Raw genomic sequence first — 20,635 nt, 5'->3', positions numbered from 1 at the left:
TACTCGAGCGGAAGGGAACGTTGTTCAAAGGAAGAGCAAGGAGGATCGTTGGTTGTTCGCAGGCGAGCACCGACGTGACGTGCAAATTGCCATAATTATCTCGATTCTCAAAAGAGACCATAAAGTAAAGAACGATCGGCAAAATATATCTATAACTTTAGAGCATATTTCACTATCGTTGACTAACGGTTTCGAGCGATACGTTTCATGAGACCAATGAGACTTGAGGTCGTTTCGACGCGGCAAACTTTAGCGCAGTGGCCTTTTCGTTTCGGATGTTATAAGTTTAAAAACTCCACGCTTGAAGATTTATGGTAAATTCTTATTGAAACAAGTTCAAACGAGAGGAGAACTTAACGCAGAACGGACGGCAGCCACGATTAGTTGCGATTAAGAATATGATAATTTTAAGAGACAAGGGTGGCGTGATATTTTTCAACGCGTGCAGGGATCCACTGTCAGTCTGACGGACGGACAGAATTGCGGGACAATGCGGCAGCTGGGCTGGAAATTCGCGGTGGCAAGAGCCAGGAATGTCTCATCCCCCAAAATATGCCAAACGGTATGCCCGGTCGACGTACCACAGGCCTGACTCTTGCCACGAGATCACGTTTGTCCTTCCCTATCCCTTCATCTATCATTCGGTTGTGTTATAACGTGTTCGGTGTTTGCTCCGTGTAATACGCACCGGTTTTACGCGTTCAATGGATTCCTGTTGTAATCGAGTTGCTACCGTCGCGTTTTCACGTAACGAGATCGCGTCTCACCGTCAAGAGTGTCCTATTCTCCTTGACCGTTCGCTCGTCCAAATTCCGTGGTTTTTCTTTTATTCGCAGTCAGGTTATAGATGGAAACCGGTGATTTTCGTGCGGTCGAGCTGCAGCTACGTAACGACGTTAATTTTTCATGCGAAGAACGTCGATACTGACCGCTGGCTATTTTATCTGGATATTCTCGAAGATGCAATAATTCCAATGGGCTACGCCTGGGTTTAGAAAATTCTTTGCAAATTATATTCCATTGATTTCTCTCCCTTTACTACGTTTACGTGCACGCAACATCGTTTAAGAAATATCGAAGCCTATTTAAATTGATCTTACAGTTGTCGATTACAGTTACGTTGTTCAAGACTTATAAGAACGCGAAAAGAAAGTTGTGAATAGTGGAACTTCGATATGCTCGTTATCGGGCAATAAAGAGGGCAGCAATCGACAGTATAGCGATATGTAATCGACTCGCTAGAAATGGGCCATCAACTATGGAGCTTTGGGAAACGTAATCACACCAGCGATGACGATAAAACGCGATAAAAGCTGCAGGTCATCGTTCACCACGACGGATCTTACACATTTCCCCAAAGGCACTGCCATCAACTTTTTATTGTCGATGCTGGCTACCCCGGAAGTACCTGGGATATTTTGATGCTCGTTAAATAGTCGAGCGTTTTGAGAGGCGTCCGAAGAACTATAAACCTTAGTCGTTCAATATATAATCGGATTAGAAATTATTTTATACGCTCGAAGCGTAAAAAACAGTTTGATATATTTTTCCAGCGAACAAGGCTAGCATCAATCGACTTCAGCACGAACAGTCCAACCATATTTCATCGACCTAAACTTAACGCCTGAATAGTTGCCATCTGCACAAGATGAGCGAACGATAACCGTTAAACTGCTGCAATACTCTTCGCTTAAAATTAGCTTTCGAGTTTGTTAGAAAATAGATGTATGTACATTTGTATTGTACGAGCGAGGAACGAAAGAGAGGAAGACAAAAAGAAAACGCCATGAGACGAGAATGTGTTGAATGAACAGATGTGCAATAAAACAAATTCATTCCTGTTTGAGATGTACGAGAGAATAGAGCACTGTTCGTTAATATTTCAAGTTATTATGTTATATGTAAAATAATTATCCTGTTCTAATAAATTTTGTATTTAATAAAACGTTATATAATATTACTTTAATAGATTTCATTGTTGAAATATGTACAATATCCATGCACAACTCGTCTAATCGTTTAGATTCTTATCGCTTTCACGAGAAGGCATTTTGTAATTTTTCTCTACCGTTTTAAATCTCCGCATTCTCCATGATACATGGCCGTGCAGTATTTTGACTGACTTGAGAGCTACGGTATCGCGAAATGCGGTTCGGAGTTCCTTCATCGCACGTCTCGAAGCGTTCGTTTAACGATGCATGTATCGATGCCCGTAAACAGAATCTTTATCTTCCCTTTGAGATTTTCGAACCGTCAAGTACTTGTATCCCAAATACCAACTGCGCCAGCGCTCGCCGATAAAAACCGGACCGCTGAAATTTGCATTAACGACGTGTGGAAAGCTGCATCGTTTCCCTCCGGCGTTGTGTAATTTTACGAAAAAATCAAGGTAGCGTCGTTGAAATAGAATAACATAAAGTTCAACTTTTAAGAAAAATACTCAGGGTCATCGACAACGTGTCACTGATACTTCGAGGTCACTCGGATGGCTGAGATAAAATCGAAAAGAAAGTAAACACCGGGGTGATTAAACTCAAACGACGAGACTTTTGTTAATTAAGACTAGCACTAAACAAGATAGTTCTTCGATCGGACTCAGCTTCTCCGAACGCGAACGAACGATTGTACGGAAATTAGGATAAACCGATTACATAAAGAACGACGAGATCGACGAATCGATGATCAATCGGTTCAATCGGAGCCGCAACAAAATATCCGTTTAAAAACTTTGACGAACATTTTACGTAACGTAACGATGGTTGCACGATTACTTTGCTGTTATCGCTAATTAAGTATTTTCATAACTCTATCTAATGTCTCGTCTGATTTTCTTCTTTCTTCTTTTTTTTTCGACTCTGTACCTACGCCTACACCTAACGAGCAATTTTGCCATGACACTCACCGAAGAAGAAACCAGCGGAAAAGATCACCTCGTCCAACGCGAAGAAACACACACATTTTTTTCGTTCATAGGATGTTTTGTTTGTTCGTACAATTTTACGGGAATTGGGATAGGCGTTCGTCTCCTTGAAGTCTCTATCGCGTGTCAACGATGATTGTGTCTTTAACGTCAGGGAGCAGGCGAAGGTATCAATGTAAATTGTATCGCGCGACTCTCGCTATCTTTCGACAATCGACAATCACGAGGTGCTTTCACAAATCAAGTAGGAGAGACGTCGACTCGGTCGCAGTAGAACGTACCGTTGTTCGGTCAGACACGAGGATTCTGCTCTAACTCCTTGTCGCTCCTTTGCACACGCTATCTCTGTTTCCTCATTGAAGGATGTTGACGTAACGCTACATCCTTTGAAAATGTCACACAAAACTAACAATCGTTAAATGGCAAATATTGCAAAACTGTGACACTTTTCAAATTAATAAAAATTATCGCTCGTAAATGCGAAAAGAAGATATCCCAAATGTCTTGAAAATACTGGAAAAATATATATTTTTCCCTTTTCCTTCGTCGGTTTTTTATCTTCTTTCGTAACGTTACGCGATTCTTGGACGAAATAAAGCTGTCGCTGCCGGCGTTACGTAAACGCGTAATAAACGGTGAAAATTAAGTGCACTCCCGAAGGAAAGTTGCGCAAACGGATAATTAACCGGAGACAATCAAAGAAATGAACAAGTCCGAAAATCAGAAAGTAGCCCTTTCTAGGCTGTCTATTTTCGCCGAATACATATTTCCCCTTGACACAGTTGAAAAGTTCACCTGACGTGTCGCAGCTCGAACGAAAAAACGAACAAAAACGAAAGAAACGGAGGAACATGGATCGACGTTGTAATTATCCAGTAACGAGGCAGAGTTTCGTTGGTCAAGGGAATAGAAACGATTTTGAATCGATCGCGAAAAACAAAAGCCTCTGAACGGATCAAAGTAGTTACTCCACCGAAATTGGATCTCTTTCCAGCTTTTCCCACGTTCGTGTGGGAAGGGGATTTACAGGCAACGAGGAATCATTAAAGCTTCTTTGGGAACATTTCGATTTCTCGTTTTCGCGCTTTCAAAAACCAGTTACCGAAACTGTGAACTTTCGGATTCGAATAAAAACAACCGTCTCCTACTGTAACCGTGGACACGAGATAATTCCCGTGTTTCCAACACCACGAAATATTTAATATACGCCCGTGAAGTATCGTAATTTGTTTCGCAGCTGACGCAAATAAAATATCCCTAACTTAATAAATCTGTAACTGCCGGTGTCATTGTGGTTTTAATATACGGCCTGGAATATCTGTGACCTGGTGGAAGGAAAAACCAAGAGAAGAACTTTCTGGCAGAGTGCGCTAGGTAACAAAGCATTGGTTTACCGTGGCGGATGCAACATCGTGTCGGTAATTCCTAAGCAGAAGGGAAGTGCCAAAGGGTAGTTTCTTTATCGAAGTCCAAGTCTCAGTTTATCGTGCAAGCTCGATCCCTCAAATCTTCAGCCTTCTGTCTCTTATTCGCGGTCGATAAAATCAACCATATTTTTTTCATGCTATTCTTTCTTACTTTCTTTTTCTTTCCATCTTACACGGCTAGTTCGACACTATCGCTGATTTGCCAAGCTTTCTCCTCGTAATTTCATTTTGTCTCGTATCGTAAAAATGTATCGTTAAAACTTATCGACCCTCCAATCACACGACTGCACTGCGAGTGTGTAGAGGGTAATCTTCGTTTATCGAGATGTTAAGCTTGCGAGAGGAAGAGTGCTTCGCAATGCTTAACAACAAAAAATGAAGGAGGAACGAGGAGAAACGAGGGAGGCGTTTCTCATTTGTTTAAAAACAATTCGCTTCCATCAATCGACAAACAGGAAGTAGCGATTACAGTCGTAAACAGAGAAATATTTCGGTTTCTGACTGCGGCGAGAAAAAGATCGCGACGGGTGGTTGAGTGGTACCAGAGAAACCTTTAGGCTGACTTTCCATTACCCAGGTCCGATCAGCCTGTACTCTGATTGACTTTCAGTGTCGCTGACGCTTTTCGCGGTCTTTCTATCCCGCTCTCTCTCTCTCTCTCTCTCTCTGACTTTTTCCAAAACTACGTTTCGTCCGACGACAGTTTGCTTGTCGTTCTGTCCCCCGAAATTACTCGTCAACCAGGAGTTTCTCGAATCTCGTTCGTCGAGTTCTCGCGCCCTTTCTATTTCCAAAGGATACTTCAACGTCACGAGGCATAATTTGTGTACGACGTTATTCATTTTCTTGTTTATCGCGGATTTCATTCACTTGTTTATCACGGCAGCTGTATATAACGACATTTCGAACGGTCGGTCGGATAAAAACGGATAAAAAGTTGGATCCATCGGCGTCAAGAAGCGTTCCGTGGTTTCTAGTTTTATAAGAGCCATCGGCACGATCGTAAGTGAGCCACCGGTGCATGTGGTCAGCTCGTTAAACGCCGTTTAACTTACTCAACAATAATTCCTGAGCCCTACTCGTAAACGCGAAATCGTCGATCCTAATGTCCCGCTAACCTTTCGCCAAGAACCTTTGCCTGGCCAAAGATTCAATTTCGTGTCCGTAATTACGAAAATCCCGAACGAATAAAAGTATCGACCGATTGGTTGATCGATGTACAGTGGCTCGCGAATGTATTCGAACGCGGTCTTAGAAACGTTTTATGCGTGTATTTTACGAGCACCATGATTATTTTGATCTGAAAATGTGTGCACGTGTTACAAGATATTCGTTGAAAGCGCAAATTTCGCAAAGATCGGCCAATCACAGATCACGCGTTCGTCGCCGTGCATCGTTTCCGCGGAGAAAAATCGGATTAACGTTTTTTTTGCGTAAACGATGAATAACTGTAATAGTAGTGGTATCACAGTAGAGCATCGTAAACGCTTTTTCTCGATGCTCGTTATCGAAAAAAAGCGGAAGAAAAAGTTTTAACGAGCATATTACAAAACGTATCGATCATAAACCGCGAATCGTAGTACGTTCTATTATTTCAGGGCGAACTTCCAACTGAACTTCCATTCTGTGATAAACGAATCGGAACTCGCATCACCGTCATTAACTAATTAATGGGACCAAAGCTAATTGCCAGATGACCCACACGATATTTGTTGTGGCAACGTACGATCGGCTTTCGCTAAATAAACTGGAAACGTTAATCGCTATCCTTCAGCGATAACGCTCGGTCACGTGGAAAAATCGTTGTGATTCGCAAAATTTATCGATATTCGCGGTATCTCAATTGTATAATTAGCTCTGTCCATCAGAATATTGACGTATTCGGTCAATCCCCAGCATCCTTAAAACCAAAACACCCCGTAGGGCGTATACCATAAACTATAATTATTTATTCTTAGCTTACGTTTAAACTGCTATTTTCTTTTTATCTCTTGTTTACTATTTACATATACTATACGTACATCGTATATTTATTTATATTTCTGCTTACATTATACATATCTCCTTGTATAAAGGTTTCATCCCATAAATAAATAAACAAATAGATGAATGGATAAATAGATAAATATGTTTGGTTAAAGCGATACCGTTTTGCTTTCTTTTCGTGCGCGTCTTTTTTTTCCCATGCAGTTTCTCACTGTTCGAAATCACTAGCTTTCGAATTAATTTTCTCCTTATTTCACGTTTAATTAACGAGTGCCTCGCGTATATGAAGTTACCCTTGTCGATACCTCCTAATGACAAAATCCGCAATCACTCAGTTGCCAACCCGATATATCGTTCCGATAACTGATATTTACAGTTTCATAAATGTACGATATAATTGGTGTTATCGATCAATACGGGTATTTTAAACACGAGATTATTATTTTAAGCCTTTTGCTAATCCTTCTTTGTTTTCGTTATGACCGGAACTATTTTCGTTCATTACGTTCGACGCGTTTATCCTTTCTTACACAACAGAGTATTCGGTGGTGAATCAATGGAAAAAAGGACATTCCCCGTCGTATCGAGTCGCGTCGTTTGCCTGAATGTGGTCGTTAGACAAAGCGCTAGGAAGTTCGCACTGGATCATTTGCAAAACCAAGACGGATTGTCTCTTCCCAATATGATAACTTTGCCGTAGCTTTGCAAAACTGGCGAGATCATTGATAATGAATATCATATTGATAATGATAATGAAAGCACCTTTCGTCTATCGGTTGGCCCGTTGAATCGAGTTGAAACAAAGAGAAATCTTTAGAAGGTAACCGACAAAACGTACGTAGGAAATTAATAAAGGCGCGAAAGGAGAAGGAGCGAGGCAGAAAAACGCGAAAGGAGAAGGAGCGAGGCAGAAAAACGCGAAAGGAGAAGGAGCGAGGCAGAAAAACGCGAAAGAAACTTCGCATGAAGAAAAATTCGGCAGGAGAATAAAATTCATCGAGGAAATTGAAGTAACTTCACGTCCGTCACGTACTTCACCGTAACGTTATTAGTCGTTAATTGTGGCCGGCACGTGACACCGAAAGTCGCTTGATTGAACGAGTCCAATTCTTCCTCACGAACCACCTGTCGCATTTGCGATTCTACTCCAGCGACATTCGCCTCTCGCCTTTCGTTGTAACGCTCGTGCAGTCAGCTCGCGTTGGACATCGTGGGAGACAAATGCGAGTCTCAAGTAGTCACGCGTAAAGCTGCGTTTAAACGAAGCGAGAAAATGCTCTTTCTCTCCTCTCTTTCTTAAAATTTTAGTTAAACATTTAGTTAGCATTCTTTCACCGTGTGACGATTATTCGGCGAACTCTTTGTTCGCGTTCGTCATGAAGAAGCTCTTTCGGTGTAAATGAGTTTACGAGCAAGTTGCTGTCTATGTACGTTAAAGGAACACGAACGAATGTTTTTGATCGCTAGGTCCAAACTTGCCGTAACTTCACGTTAAGCGTTAGGCTAAAGCGAAAACAGGGTGTATAACGAAGGAAAGACCTCGGAGGTTTCCGAGAAGCAGCCCGATTAATCGAGAATAAAAGGACGCGAAGAGACGCGAACTCTGTTATTAGGAAGGGAACTCGGTGAGAGAGCGAGCGAAAAGCCAAAGGCGGAGATTAAGATCCCATTTGCAGCGAGAAATTTTCGGAGTTTCCAACCAGAGTTACAATTCCCTGATCAATTCTTGACTTTGTAGTCACGATCTATTCCCTAACGAGACTGGCCACAAGTCGGATAGCAGCGCGGCGAATTTGCCAACTGCATCTTTCCAACAAGTTCTCAAGTTTTGAAACGCGACTGAATTTATAAGAGAGTTCGCGTTTCTCAACTTTTAGTGAGTAGCGCGTTGGCGCATACACGTGAAATCAACTCAACTAAACTCGTTACGTACAATTTTCAATCCCTACGAGTATGCTCGACTTGTACGTCGACTCTACGCCACCTTTTTGCCCAGTTTCCGATTCGCCGATGATCCTCAACCTGCATGCTCGGCCGATTATATAGTTTGCCATTACGTTTCTCCGTTATGATAAGGAAGATCGAGAGAGGGTTGGGGCGACATATTTATCACGACAAGCATCGCAGTACCGAGGCTCGTTAAACCAGATACATCTATCGGCGCGAATTTATTAATGTTGCTGCGATCCGCTGGAAGACGATCGTCTTCGATGCTTTTCCGACATTCGCGCTCGCAAGATCGAACCTCGTGCGGGAGAAAATGTGCGTCAGAATGGCAGGATAACGCGCGCGGTTTCCCGAATTGGACGGACATTTCCAGCGCCTGCGTAACATCGAGCACGCGTACGAAGTATATAGGAGAGCGGTTGCCGCTCGAGGCGTCACATTGCGTCCTCGAGTACATCCTTCGTCTTTCTGCAATAACCCACGTACAGGACATCGTCGATAACCATCGTTTGGTATCCTTTACCAGTTCAGAAATTCGAGGTGTCGCACGCTGCTTCTCAACTTGCAAACAAACCGAGTCGGAAAACCGCCGCGCTCGTCCTTTTTCTTGGCTCGAGACGTTAAGATAAATAGATAAAGCTGATCAAAGAAGAGTTTCGAATCACCGTAATTCCGATCGCATCTCGGTCAAGATCTGGAGTGAGATCGTTCCATCGCAGGAAAGCTTGCTTCGATCCAAGCAAAGAAACGATCGATTCGCAAAAGGTGCACTCACGGATGCTGTAGTTTTACTCGAGAACCGCGAGACCATTCGGCGAACGAAGAAGCAAAATACAAATACAAATGGGCAACGGAGTGATTCCATTGATGTTAGTGGCGATGGTGCCCATAATCGGTGGTACTATCGGCCAGCGTGCTCTCAGCAAGAGGAACGCGCCAACGAATCTCGATTATCCCGACTATTCGACCAAGTACGACGAGTATCCGGTGAGTCACTCGAAACATTCACGAAGCTTGTTTGCTTGTTCCTTTGTTGCGCCATAGTTCATCGTAACGAAAAGTACTACGTGGCTACGTGAACTCGTAGATTGACCAACGGTCACGTCAAAAGAAAGGTAAAGTTACATCGAAATGGAAGTGGACGTACAAGATCGTAGTCGAAGGGACAGTCGGACGACTTTACTTAATATTTTAGCCACGAGTATCGTCCTGTCTAGATCGCTCGTGGATTCCTACGTCGTTTTAATTCGCATAAGATGTAGTAACGTAGCTTTGCAAACGATGTTCGATGCGACGATCGAATTCTATAATCATTCCAGTCTTTGTCCCGTTTGATTCGAGCGAATCTTACCGGCAACATCTCGGCTACCGCAAATCAGAGAAATTTGTTTGCGGCGGACGTAAATTTTCATTCTCTTGCAGTCGATTTCACAAGGGAAGTAAACGGAGGGCGATTTTAAATCACAATCAACAAGTAGAGTCGCATGCTCTTCCGCTAGATTCTCCCTTCTCCCTGTCTCTGTTTATCTTTGTGTTTGCGTTTTACGAATTTTCATTTCACCGTTCGAGAAAGCTACAACGTGGTTGTCTTCGAAGAACATCGATTCATCGTGTTTCCTACAACAATCGCATTTAGCTGAAAATGTCTGGAGAAAGAGTGAAACTTCGACAAGAAACATAAAACGGTATATCGTTCTATTTCTTTTGTAACAATGTTTCGAAAAACAGAATAGTTTGGAAAAGTTCGTGATCGGAAATACAAAGGATAGATCGTCGAGAAGGAAGATCGATATAGTCGCCTTTGCTTTCGATTCCAAACGAAAAGTATATAGGTTCCATCTAGTAATCTTGCGATAGAATATCCAATTCTTTGTCGTTCGCTTCGCACAATTTTCATCTCTCCCGACATCCGCCTGAAATTTCATTCTTCTCGAATTTCTTTATTACTTGGTAGATTCATTTTCGCAGCTTTCTTTGTTTTGCGGTAAACGAGGGTTTTGCGTAAGCTGAGAATATTACTGTCACCGGTGTCGAGCGTTTTCTCATTTTTATTTGCTCCGTGGCGCTGAACGCGGAAGCTCGTTGTTGCTGAATCAATTCAATGATATTTCACTTCTCGCCGACCAATCGTACACGTCTTTCAAACACGTACCTTTTACTGATATTCATCGGCCAAGTCAATGCATGATTGCATTTCAAGCTTTCGCGTCGGATAAAGCGCAACAATTGGAGATTCTTCGGATTAATCTTAAATCTACGTCAACGTCGAAGCGACGATGTTTCTATCGATTTACACGCAGAACAATAAAACAGGAAAGTTTCGAACGTACGACGCACCGTGCAATCCTCCTTGACTGGTACGTTCGAGCGTCGTTTGCCGAAAATCTTTAACCGCTACGTTCAACCAACTTAAAAATTGCGAAAGGACAACAGTAAAGACCATCGACAATTTTTAAAGTTAACAAAGTACGGATAGCAAAGTTCGTACAAAGATCAACTCGGTTCCGTCTCGGAAGTTGATAAACTTCGAATTACAATTAAACGTTTAATGGATACAATACACGAGTTTGAGGATTTTCCGACGCGATCGATCGATTTCAAATTAAAAAATTTTGCGATGAAGTGGATTTTAAATTACGCTCGCAGTTCCATAAGTTTCAAGCACGTAACGCGTTTCTTGTCTTCGACGTTAGATCGCCTTTCGAAGAAATATCTGCACTCTGCGTGTACTAAAACGATCGACAAGTATTATAGAATCGTATTTTGTTGTTAATTCAATTTCAACCAAAATGTGCTACGAACCCTTATTCAAAGTTTCCATACAATTACCGATGAAATTAAAACGAAATGGAAGCGACGCGATGTCGGGTCGCGCGGAATTCAATTACAATACTTACTATTAATCGGTCGGATTTTCTACCGATTAATTAATCGTTCGATTAATCCCTCTCGCGTTGCAATTTTCGTTCTGCTATTCTTGCAAATTGTTCTCGTTCTTCGAATCGTCGTCGAATTAATAATCCTCCGCTAGACAGCTCGTTCGAGTAAAATCGAAACTGTCTCCCGATTTAATTCGAAATGAACAACTTCGACTTGTCGTCCGCTCGTTTAGTCGCAATCCATGCGCGTTAATTCAGACATCCGCCTCGAAGCTGAACCACTTAATTAATGAATTATTCCCAACTGCATTAATCATATTTACGTACCACCGACGAAATAAGGCAACGCTAGTCTGCCTCGTTGACTTTACGCTAATTAGTCACCCTATACGCACGCTGCTTTCTATTAATTATTGGTTAATCCCGCAAACGATCAGCTCTTCGACCCGAGGTAGACACATTTTTCATGACGTACGATAATTACCTTGAACGACTTTTTTGGCCAATTATATATACATGTATATATAATATATATATATATGTAATAACAATGACGAGTTGGCTGTGCCTTCCATCTTTCGTTTCGTTCGATATTTACTATTTACTCGAACTCGTTTCCATGCCATTAATGTTATTCGTCTATGCTGTACGACACAATTAAATCCGTATGCTTGCACGTCCGATTGAAACCTACGGTTTAGATATCTGCTGACATTGTTCGGGGATGATGTCAGAGGAATTATTGTAATTTATATTATATTTGTATACATCGTGTCGTATCAATGTCTTTTTGCAATATTTTATTCGCCCAACGATGTAGAGATTGTCACCGTTTGTCTCCTTTCCTATCTCTTCCGACAAAGGTCGCCCACCTATTTTTCTTCGTTAAGGAGTTAACAAGATTACGACCCTATGATATATGATGCAGGCCAAAATTCACACTGTTTCGTTCAGATGAAATCAATACTTAGAAGCAACTGAACGCCAGAACAAATTTTCCTCGGATCGGTCGATTAAATTTCTTAAATGTCGATCGAGGAAACATAGGTTTGCCATTTGATACGAATCCTATTGTTCTCACCAGATGTACCGCGGGAGAAAGAAATTTCGGGTTTCGCTCTAATCTTTCATATAGCGTGTCAAGGGGCGAGTTAAGACACTGGTTGATATTTCCAGCGTTAAAGTCTCTGAAAGGATGTCGCATTGAATCGTGTCATCTGAATAAGTTTCAATCGGCAACTTCGACGCATTTAAACTCCGGCGTTTCAATTTCTTCGATCTGCCGGAATGTTTCTATCTTGATGTGCAGGATACGCCTTGAACGTTATTACTGTCGTTTGCCGATAAAATACGAGAAAATAATGAGACAAAATAGAAATCAGAGGAGAGAAGTTTCGCGGTCAAGCAATTCGTTTGGATTACGTGATGCCTAGAGAAGCGCGTCTCGGAGCTCATCTTTCCGCCATCGGCAACTTCGCGGCAATAACTTTTATGTGCCGGCTAATAAAAACGTGTCATCAACGTGACTTTAATCATCGTTAAATCGATTCAACGCCGCGTCATCGAATTATTTGCGGCAGGAGACGATCGTTCTCTTGCTATCGAGATTAGACGAAGCTTTCTATCTTTCGATGCGTTTCTCGACTATCAGCCGTCGCTCTAGTAACGTCTTAAAATGTTCTTTTTCTCAAACGGTTACAGGAAGATAGATTTTTGCAGAAGATGATACATATTATAGGGAACATTTTGAGGTCTCGTTGACGCTGTAACGAAACGCGGCTATCGCGGTGATATTGATCAAATTTGAGGCGAATCTGAAAATGTATATAAACGTCACAAGATATTTATTTGAAGGAACGGAATATATTCACAAACCACGATATTTAGTCGGACCATCTTCCACGTTTAACATTACCGTTCATACTGTAGATATCTTAATTTTAGGTATACTTTTTTTATTAATTCGTTACAGCGCTAACGAAATTTCAAAAAGTATCGGATAATACGCGTAATCGTGTAAATTTTCTGCGAGAAATGTTCGAATATTTTTGTGAGCTACCGTATCTGTTTTGTGGCAACGTCGTCCTTTGACAAGACAACGTCAATGTGCGCAAATACAATAGAACACCGAGGATAAGATGTGTTTTATTACAAGCGTACCATTGGGTTGGCAACTAGGTGATTGCGGATTTTATCATTTATCAAAATCCACAATCGTTTAGTTATCAATCCAGTACTTTTGTTTGCTTCGTTAGCCCGATTTCCGAAACGCAGAAACGGTGTACAGCGAGCGCACTTCGCGTGTACCTTCGCGAACGATGCGCTTCGATTCCACGCAACGGAGCAAATATCTCGAACCATAAATTTTCCCCGATATACGCCCACGCATTCTTTCTTCTTCATTTCCAGCATCTCGCGGCTGCTTTTTAACGCGTATTTATGCGGCGAAGCATCTGGCTGGGCGGTCGCGATCTCCTTAAGCGCTCGCAAAACAACGATTTACAATGATTGTTTGTTCCGGCGTAAGAAAAATGTTGAAACTTTCTTCGAAACCGCGCACGTTAACGCGAATGAAATTGCACTCGACGCAAGTTTCGAGCGACGTGATGCGTCGTACAGGTGCATACGTATAGCATCCCGTGGCGTGCGTCGGTCGATGCTAAAATTTCAAATGGACCGAGTTATCATACAAGTATGACGACGTGACGATATTGAAAGCAACACATGGTCCGATTCGCGCGTAAGTTATGTTGGAAGGTATCGACAGGCTTTTCGAATTTGTCGGCGAATGAATTCTCTTTGGTTGCAAGTGTTGCATCGATATCGGTAAAAGCATCGACGTTAATCCATTGTACGATCGGTTTTTTGAAAGGAAAGTAGCAGCGTGTGTAAAATTCAAAATATTTCAACGTCTCGAGAGTTAGGCTTATCGTAAATCGCTCAGTGGTCATTGTTGCTCGTCGCACTAGTTGCAGCGGCGTTTTCAACGAGACGAGTCAACTTTTAAAACGAAAGTGGATTCAACGTTACTTTTACGAAGGCTTTAAGAAAGCTATTTCGATCGAGTGCACGTATAATGTAACTACGCTTTCGTTTTCTAAGAGTATAGTCGAGCGAAGTAACAGACTCAGCAATGATCGTCAAATGGCCGTTTTTTTCTTCTTCTCAAGGAAACTCTCTGGCAACGTTTGGAAAATTTCGAAGAAAGAAAATACAGGCAAAAATAGACGCGTGGGCTGTGCATCATTAAAACTTCATTCCCGCGGTTATTTTTTCCTGGAACGATGACTGAAACTATTTTTTTTCCGTTCCTTGACCCATTCAATTTCCCTTACCGTGAAAATTCCCCCCGATTTTCCGGCAATCTAGCGACCCAACTCATCTAATCAACTAGTTTATCGCGATACTTACGATTAGGCGTCGCTCGGTTTCGTCCGCCGAACAAGAAAAAATAAACCTGAATGATATGCTTAATTAAACGAAGATACGTCGCCCACGTTATTTCTAGATTTATACTGCCGATTGTTGAACGCGCAAAAATATACGAAACTCTATAAGTACAAGATTTTCCGTAAGGAAGAATTATTCTCATATATATAAAAACGCTCTTTCTTTTTCTTTCCCTTTTGTTTCTTCTTTTTCTTTTTCCTTGCAGTGGCCGCCAACGCATCGCAATCGAACGACTACGTGTTCCATTAGCCATTTCCATATCTATTTAAAACGAACAACAAATTCATTTGGATCGCACGTACGTACGTGTATGCACGCATTTACGCAGAACAGCGCCAACTCTCTCCAACTCGAAATAAATCGATTAATTTGTCCGTCTTTGTCCGCGCGACGACCATCCGGCTGTGTGCCCTCCGTGCAATGTTCGTCGGTTACTAAAATTAGCGATAAAGAAATTGGCTGGAAATAGTGTTTAACACGCGAATATTGTTCGACGATACGCGAGCCGGTAAAACGATTACGATACTTGGCCTGTCGGCATTGAAACAACTAAATAGATGACTTTGGCGGCCGCTATGCCGTCAACAATTATACTCATTTTGGCGTGACGAATGCCCACGTAATGATAGCTTGCGTTTTGCAATTGGCTAGGTGACTACGATTTGCGCTCGTAGGTAGACGAGCTTTATCGCACGAAAATAGTTCTTCTGTCCGACGAAAGTAAAAAGAAAAGAAACGGAACTACGGTCCGCCGGAAGAGCATTAACTCCGGAGTTCTTAAACGCCATAAAAAATTGGTCACTGAAAGTCAATGGTTGAAAGGAACACGGCGAATCGAATCTCTAACGATCGATGTTCGGCGTAGAATAAAACTAGAAAATTTTCGGTAAACTGTCCGCTAGAACGTTGGAACTTCCGGTTCCCGTTGACTCTGTTCGGTGTGTTTGTCGATCGTATCGCATCGCATCGGCGCCCATTCGGAATTTAATTATCGATAAGCGACAAAGCTTCGATGTCCACGCATTTGTGATTAAATTAGCGATAAGGGCCGACAATGATACAATAATCGGACGACGCGTTATCGCGCTTGATCGCGCTAAGAACAAAGCTCACGATATTTGATAGATGGAGCTTTCAAGTGACGTTAGAAGCATCGATTTTAATTAAATTTTTCAGCGACGATCGAGCGATCTACTCTATATCTTAAAAACGCATCGAGGATCAGCTCAGCCTTTTGTAGCCAATGGTTATTAACTATCCTCTTTGTCGTTCAACTCGTAATCCTAACACGTGTGTCATTTGCCCACAGATTCTACAAAGTGTCCTTTCCTTCGATCGCTATAAAAAACAGATCAAACTGTATCGGTTTTTTGTCCCGTTTTACGGAGATGTTCCTTACATAATCCTGAAGATGGAATCCACTTTGCTCTTTGTATCGTGACTAAGCTCTTTTCTTTTGGCACGTGACACAGTTCGCTCATTACGTTAAAATAAAAAAGACCGGACAAGATGGAGAAAATGTTGCCCGTTTATCTGTTTTTCAAAGATGCGATATGCTCGTGCGCCATATGTTACGATACATTACACGCGCGCGAAAGAACATTTGTCTTCGCGTAAACGCATACTTCTCGAAATTCTCGACTAACCGTGGCAATTGTAATTTCGACGTTTCCTTGCCATTCGAAAGTGGATCCACGAATGGATGACGCGTGCATGACACGTCTCTAAGTACGATAAGTTATACATAATATATTACACAATCCGATCAAAGAACGAGTGATAGAACGCACACTAGTAAATGAATTCATTCGTGTGTATTCGAGATAAAATAACTTGTTATTTTGACAATTTATTCCTTCCCTAATCTATCGTAGAAAGAGGGAGATATTTTTAAAAGTTCAAAGAATTTCAATATATTTACCAAGAGAAACTCGAATGAAATGTAATCGATTCGCTTCCACCTTGCACAATGAAATTTGTATTACGGCTGGCACATCGATGCGTTCCAATTAAAAGGAATTATTTAAGAGACGAGAAAATTTCAGCGGTGAGCAGTGGTTTCGGCATCGACGAGAAAGGTTTAATTTTGTCCAAGTTCCATCGAGATCATCTTTCATTACTCGATAAATCAAAGTTCGATAAATTTATTTCAAGTAAATTCCTCCATATTCGATAAACTTTTACCAATAAAATGACACCACCGCTCAACTACGTATTGGCTCCGAGGACATTCGAAGGTTATTGAAAATCGTTTACAGAATCGAAAGTTGCGCGATTAAAGTCGTTCGACATCTTTTTACGCTCTGCACTACAGCCTCAATTTCTCCAGTAAATATTAACGTATCTGTTAACGTTTTTTTTTTTTTTTTTAGACTTTGTAAACCTTCATTGCCGCTCAAAAATACATGGATAATTGCTGTTTTTAATACAACGTACTTTAGCTGGAAAAACACAGACTCACGGCAATTTTATACTTCAATAGACATGAAAAGTAGGATAATAAAATTTACTTTTAAAAGTTAATACGCAATAAATGAACTGTTAGATCGCGTATTCACCTAAATATAAATATGTTTTTTTGGAGATGCCCAATTTTTCACACATCCCTATGCAAAATCAATTAATTTTCCAATAGTTGCATTAATCGCGTTTGCAAACGTGGTAATTTTCTTGGCCATCGATTAGACTCCGTTCGCGAATCGCCTCCTGCATTTAGGAAAAGTGTTAAAAGTGCGAGAAATGCTGAAAAATGTTAAAGCTTTACGTAATTCACTGATATTACTTTCGCACCATTTATTACCTGTTTTTGTTACTAATCGCAATTATCTGTTCGTTTTATGTTATCGTATTTCTTTATCGTATCGAAGGGTGCGAACCGTTCGTAAATAAATAAATAAATAATAATAATAAGAATTAAATTAAATTAATAGATAATTAATATTTTATATCTGAGCATTAATTTGCCATTAATTCATACGTATATTAGCGTATAGTTTATATAAAATGTTCACTTGCGTACTTGTACGCGACAGTACGTTGGACAAAGCAGTGCTTGCTTGAGAGTAAATCTACGAAAAGGTTCCGAGTAAGCCCATCAATAAGTTCTTATCGGATTTACTAATGTCAGCGTGTTCGAAAGGAGGAAGAGATATTTGCTTCGTGTATTTCTTCTTCGATTGTTTCTAATACCAGTGGGACCGCCGTAGCATAAAGACGCCTTTGCTCGATGCTTCTTTTTCAATTACGTGCAAGTTTCTGTACGCTGTTGTCGATTGGTGGCAGAGAATTTTAATTACTTTTGACGTTTCTGCAGCTGTTCGCGTGTTATTGTCATCGGCGACATTTTCGTTCTTCACTTTTGCCCTGCGTCGCTTCAAGCTAACCATCCGCGAACAAAACTCGAACCGACCTTTTCTTATAGTTCATTCCCAAACGCCACTTCCTTTCTATTTGGCAAGAGCATAATAAAACATTGCAAGTAAATTGTTTTCTTTTCAACGAATAACGGAGGGAAAATCGGCCGGTATAATTAACAGTTCGTTTGCAGGGAATCAAAAGAGAAATAGGTAAGAGAGCTTTCTCGGGACGAGTAAGGAAGAATTCGCAGGAAGAAAAATCGCTTGGCATATCTGCAAACCAACGGTTTTTATGTTTCCGCAAGTGTTACAGATCAATCATCCGTTTGTGCGACTATTTGTCGAATTCCAGTTGTCACGATTTTTATGATACGTGGTGAGTAAATAAAAGCCGATTGAGAATCCTGTGGGAAATCGCTCGGGTCGTATAACAGCAAGAAAGAACCGCGTTTATTTACCTCGGCGTGTGTACGTTACATGCACGTCGGCTTACTTTTCCGAGGGAAATCAAAATTTTGCTGGTTTTCACCGGTTTCCATCGTCACAGGAAATTGAACATATCCTGACCCAGCTAGTTCCGTTATCTCTTATTTTATTTTATATTATTGTGAATTAAATCCATTAGATCCGTTTAATCGCATCACGGTCAATTTTATCTCTATATTATGGATATACGATTACTTTACGATACACCCGATGACTAGGAAGAAATGTGAACGTTCGTTGCTCCCTCCGATACGCTTCGCTAAGATGTAACTTACCTTGGCCGAAGAGGAACCCAAATGATATAATAGTCGAGCAAATTGGCTAACTAATTTGAAACGTGTAATGAAGGCGATAATTAGATCCGCATCGAGTTGCCAACTTTCCGAAAGCTTCGAGCAACGGCGAGATAATCGAGTGGAATCCTTTGGCTCGTTAAATCCTTCGAATACGTATATTCCGTGTCCTCGAAAACCGAAGACCTCTTATTTTCGATCAATTTTCTCGAAATGAAACAATTATTGCTACCAAACTGTAAGATATATTGTACAATCTCGCGATCGCCTTAAGATTTATATCTTACGTCTAACAAAACAGTATGTAACGTGTTATAAATCCGCCTTTCTTATTGTTAGTTCGTCAAAGTAATCGAGAAGTTGACAAGCTCACAGATTACAAATGGAAAATACAAAGAGATGGGCTATCGATACTGTTCGTTTCCGTTGGAGAAGATAATTTGTCGCGAAGAAACAGATATTCATCGATTGATGTCGCAAGAAAGTTGTTCGAACGAAAACTACGTGGGCTTTCCTCCGTTTATCTAAAGTAAACTGCTGCCTTTCTGCTATTTCTCGGAAACTTTACGATTGATAAAAATACTAACAAGTCGAATTCGTGCGAAACGGAATTATTAATATGGCAAGATAGGGATCGGCAACGGTTAAAATTAGCGGAAGATGGAAGAGAATTTCCTAGATCCTATTTTCACTCTGGTTCGGCTTTATCCCAGAAACGTGAAGCGAGAAATGTGAAAGAAAATCAGCAGGAGATTCACGTCAGGTGGCGTGATTCAGCGTTAAAACTCCACGGCAATTATCCTCCGGTCTAATTAATTTTAATTGGCGTAAACATTAAATATCAGGAGTAAGGGACGCGAAAGATCGATGAAAACGAGCAGGATAACAACAGAACCACCTTGTGTCCGTGTATTACAGTCCACGCCGCTTGATACCATTCAATTAATTATCGCGTAAATCCTACGCACGTGTAATTACCATACTAGTGAATACCGCAAGTCGTGGTAAGCGTTATTATCACACCGATCCTTCCCTTGATCGAATCAAACTTTCTTTTTCAGGTGGTAGTGCCAAAGAGGGCGGCTCTTTTGTTCGATCAATTGATGGTCGCGTTGCAAAAAGTGGTGGACAACCAGAACAGAGGAGAACTCGGAGGCAGAACGTTGCCGAGGTCATCGGGGCCTCACTTGCCGGTGGGAAATTCGCAAAACATTCCTGCAACGGACGAGCAAACGGTGAAGGTCACATTACAACTTGCCTTACATACTTATTTGCATGTACTCCCTAACAAATTCGTTCAGAAAGCTACGCCCTTTATGCAAAAGTGAATTTTTCGAAATCAATTTTCATTTGTTATACAGATGGACCTTCAACGGCGCGGACAGGCAAAAGGACGGGTTTACTGGCGTTGTTACTTCAACGCTGTAACATGCTTCAAGAGAAAGTGATAATGAACCAACGTAACCAGTCTACACCGCGACTTCGAAACCCGATTCGACCACGAGATTCCTCGCATGCTTTTCCCGATCAAAAGAGAAACAAATAAAACACAAACTCAGGTCAAACTATACCCTAAGTCAAAAAATGATTCTGTCTTTTCTTATGAATCGGACTTACCACTTGTCAGCCTGCGAATTATCGAATCTATTTGTCTACCTCTTCGATGCTGTTCCTTTCTCTTATCCGTTATTAATCACAGTGAAAGCAACAGTTGTATTAAACAGTGTGTCAGCTTATATATATCATTCTGGTTTATAAAGCGTTCGACATACAAGTATCGATTAAACGTATCTACTTAAAGTGCATCAAACTGAATGAACCATATTCACTCGATTGCTTCAAAATTTAAGCAATCCCTTATTCATGCATGACATATGCCCTAACATTACCC

General features: G+C 41.2%; 1 protein-coding gene across 2 annotated transcripts; it reads left to right on the top strand.

Annotated features, from left to right (window-relative positions):
* Window positions 1-8,734: 8,734 nt before the first annotated feature.
* On the top strand, window positions 8,735-20,554 carry LOC122573137. 2 transcript variants are annotated; one of them, XM_043739134.1, is made up of 3 exons: window positions 8,735-9,267; window positions 19,806-19,979; window positions 20,106-20,554. In XM_043739134.1, exons 1-3 carry the CDS (start codon window positions 9,124-9,126, stop codon window positions 20,190-20,192), a joined length of 405 nt encoding a protein of 134 aa, XP_043595069.1. In that variant the 5' UTR covers window positions 8,735-9,123; the 3' UTR covers window positions 20,193-20,554. The 2 variants fall into 2 exon arrangements, with proteins under 2 accessions (XP_043595069.1, XP_043595068.1); XM_043739133.1 differs by having other exon boundaries at window positions 19,806-19,985.
* Window positions 20,555-20,635: the final 81 nt, after the last annotated feature.

Source organism: Bombus pyrosoma, linkage group LG11 (genome assembly GCF_014825855.1).
Source record: "Bombus pyrosoma isolate SC7728 linkage group LG11, ASM1482585v1, whole genome shotgun sequence".
Classification (NCBI taxonomy): domain Eukaryota; kingdom Metazoa; phylum Arthropoda; class Insecta; order Hymenoptera; family Apidae; genus Bombus; species Bombus pyrosoma.
Note: the sequence above shows the minus strand (reverse complement) of the source record. Positions and strands in the feature narration are given on the sequence as shown.

Coding starts and splice junctions, on each gene's coding strand:
- LOC122573137 (XM_043739133.1), top strand. CDS start 9,124: ATGGGCAACGGAGTGATTCCATTGATGTTAGTGGCGATGGTGCCCATA. Junction 9,268..19,805: donor CCAAGTACGACGAGTATCCG/GTGAGTCACTCG, acceptor TTTCTTTTTCAG/GTGGTAGTGCCAAAGAGGGC. Junction 19,986..20,105: donor CGGACGAGCAAACGGTGAAG/GTCACATTACAA, acceptor TTTGTTATACAG/ATGGACCTTCAACGGCGCGG.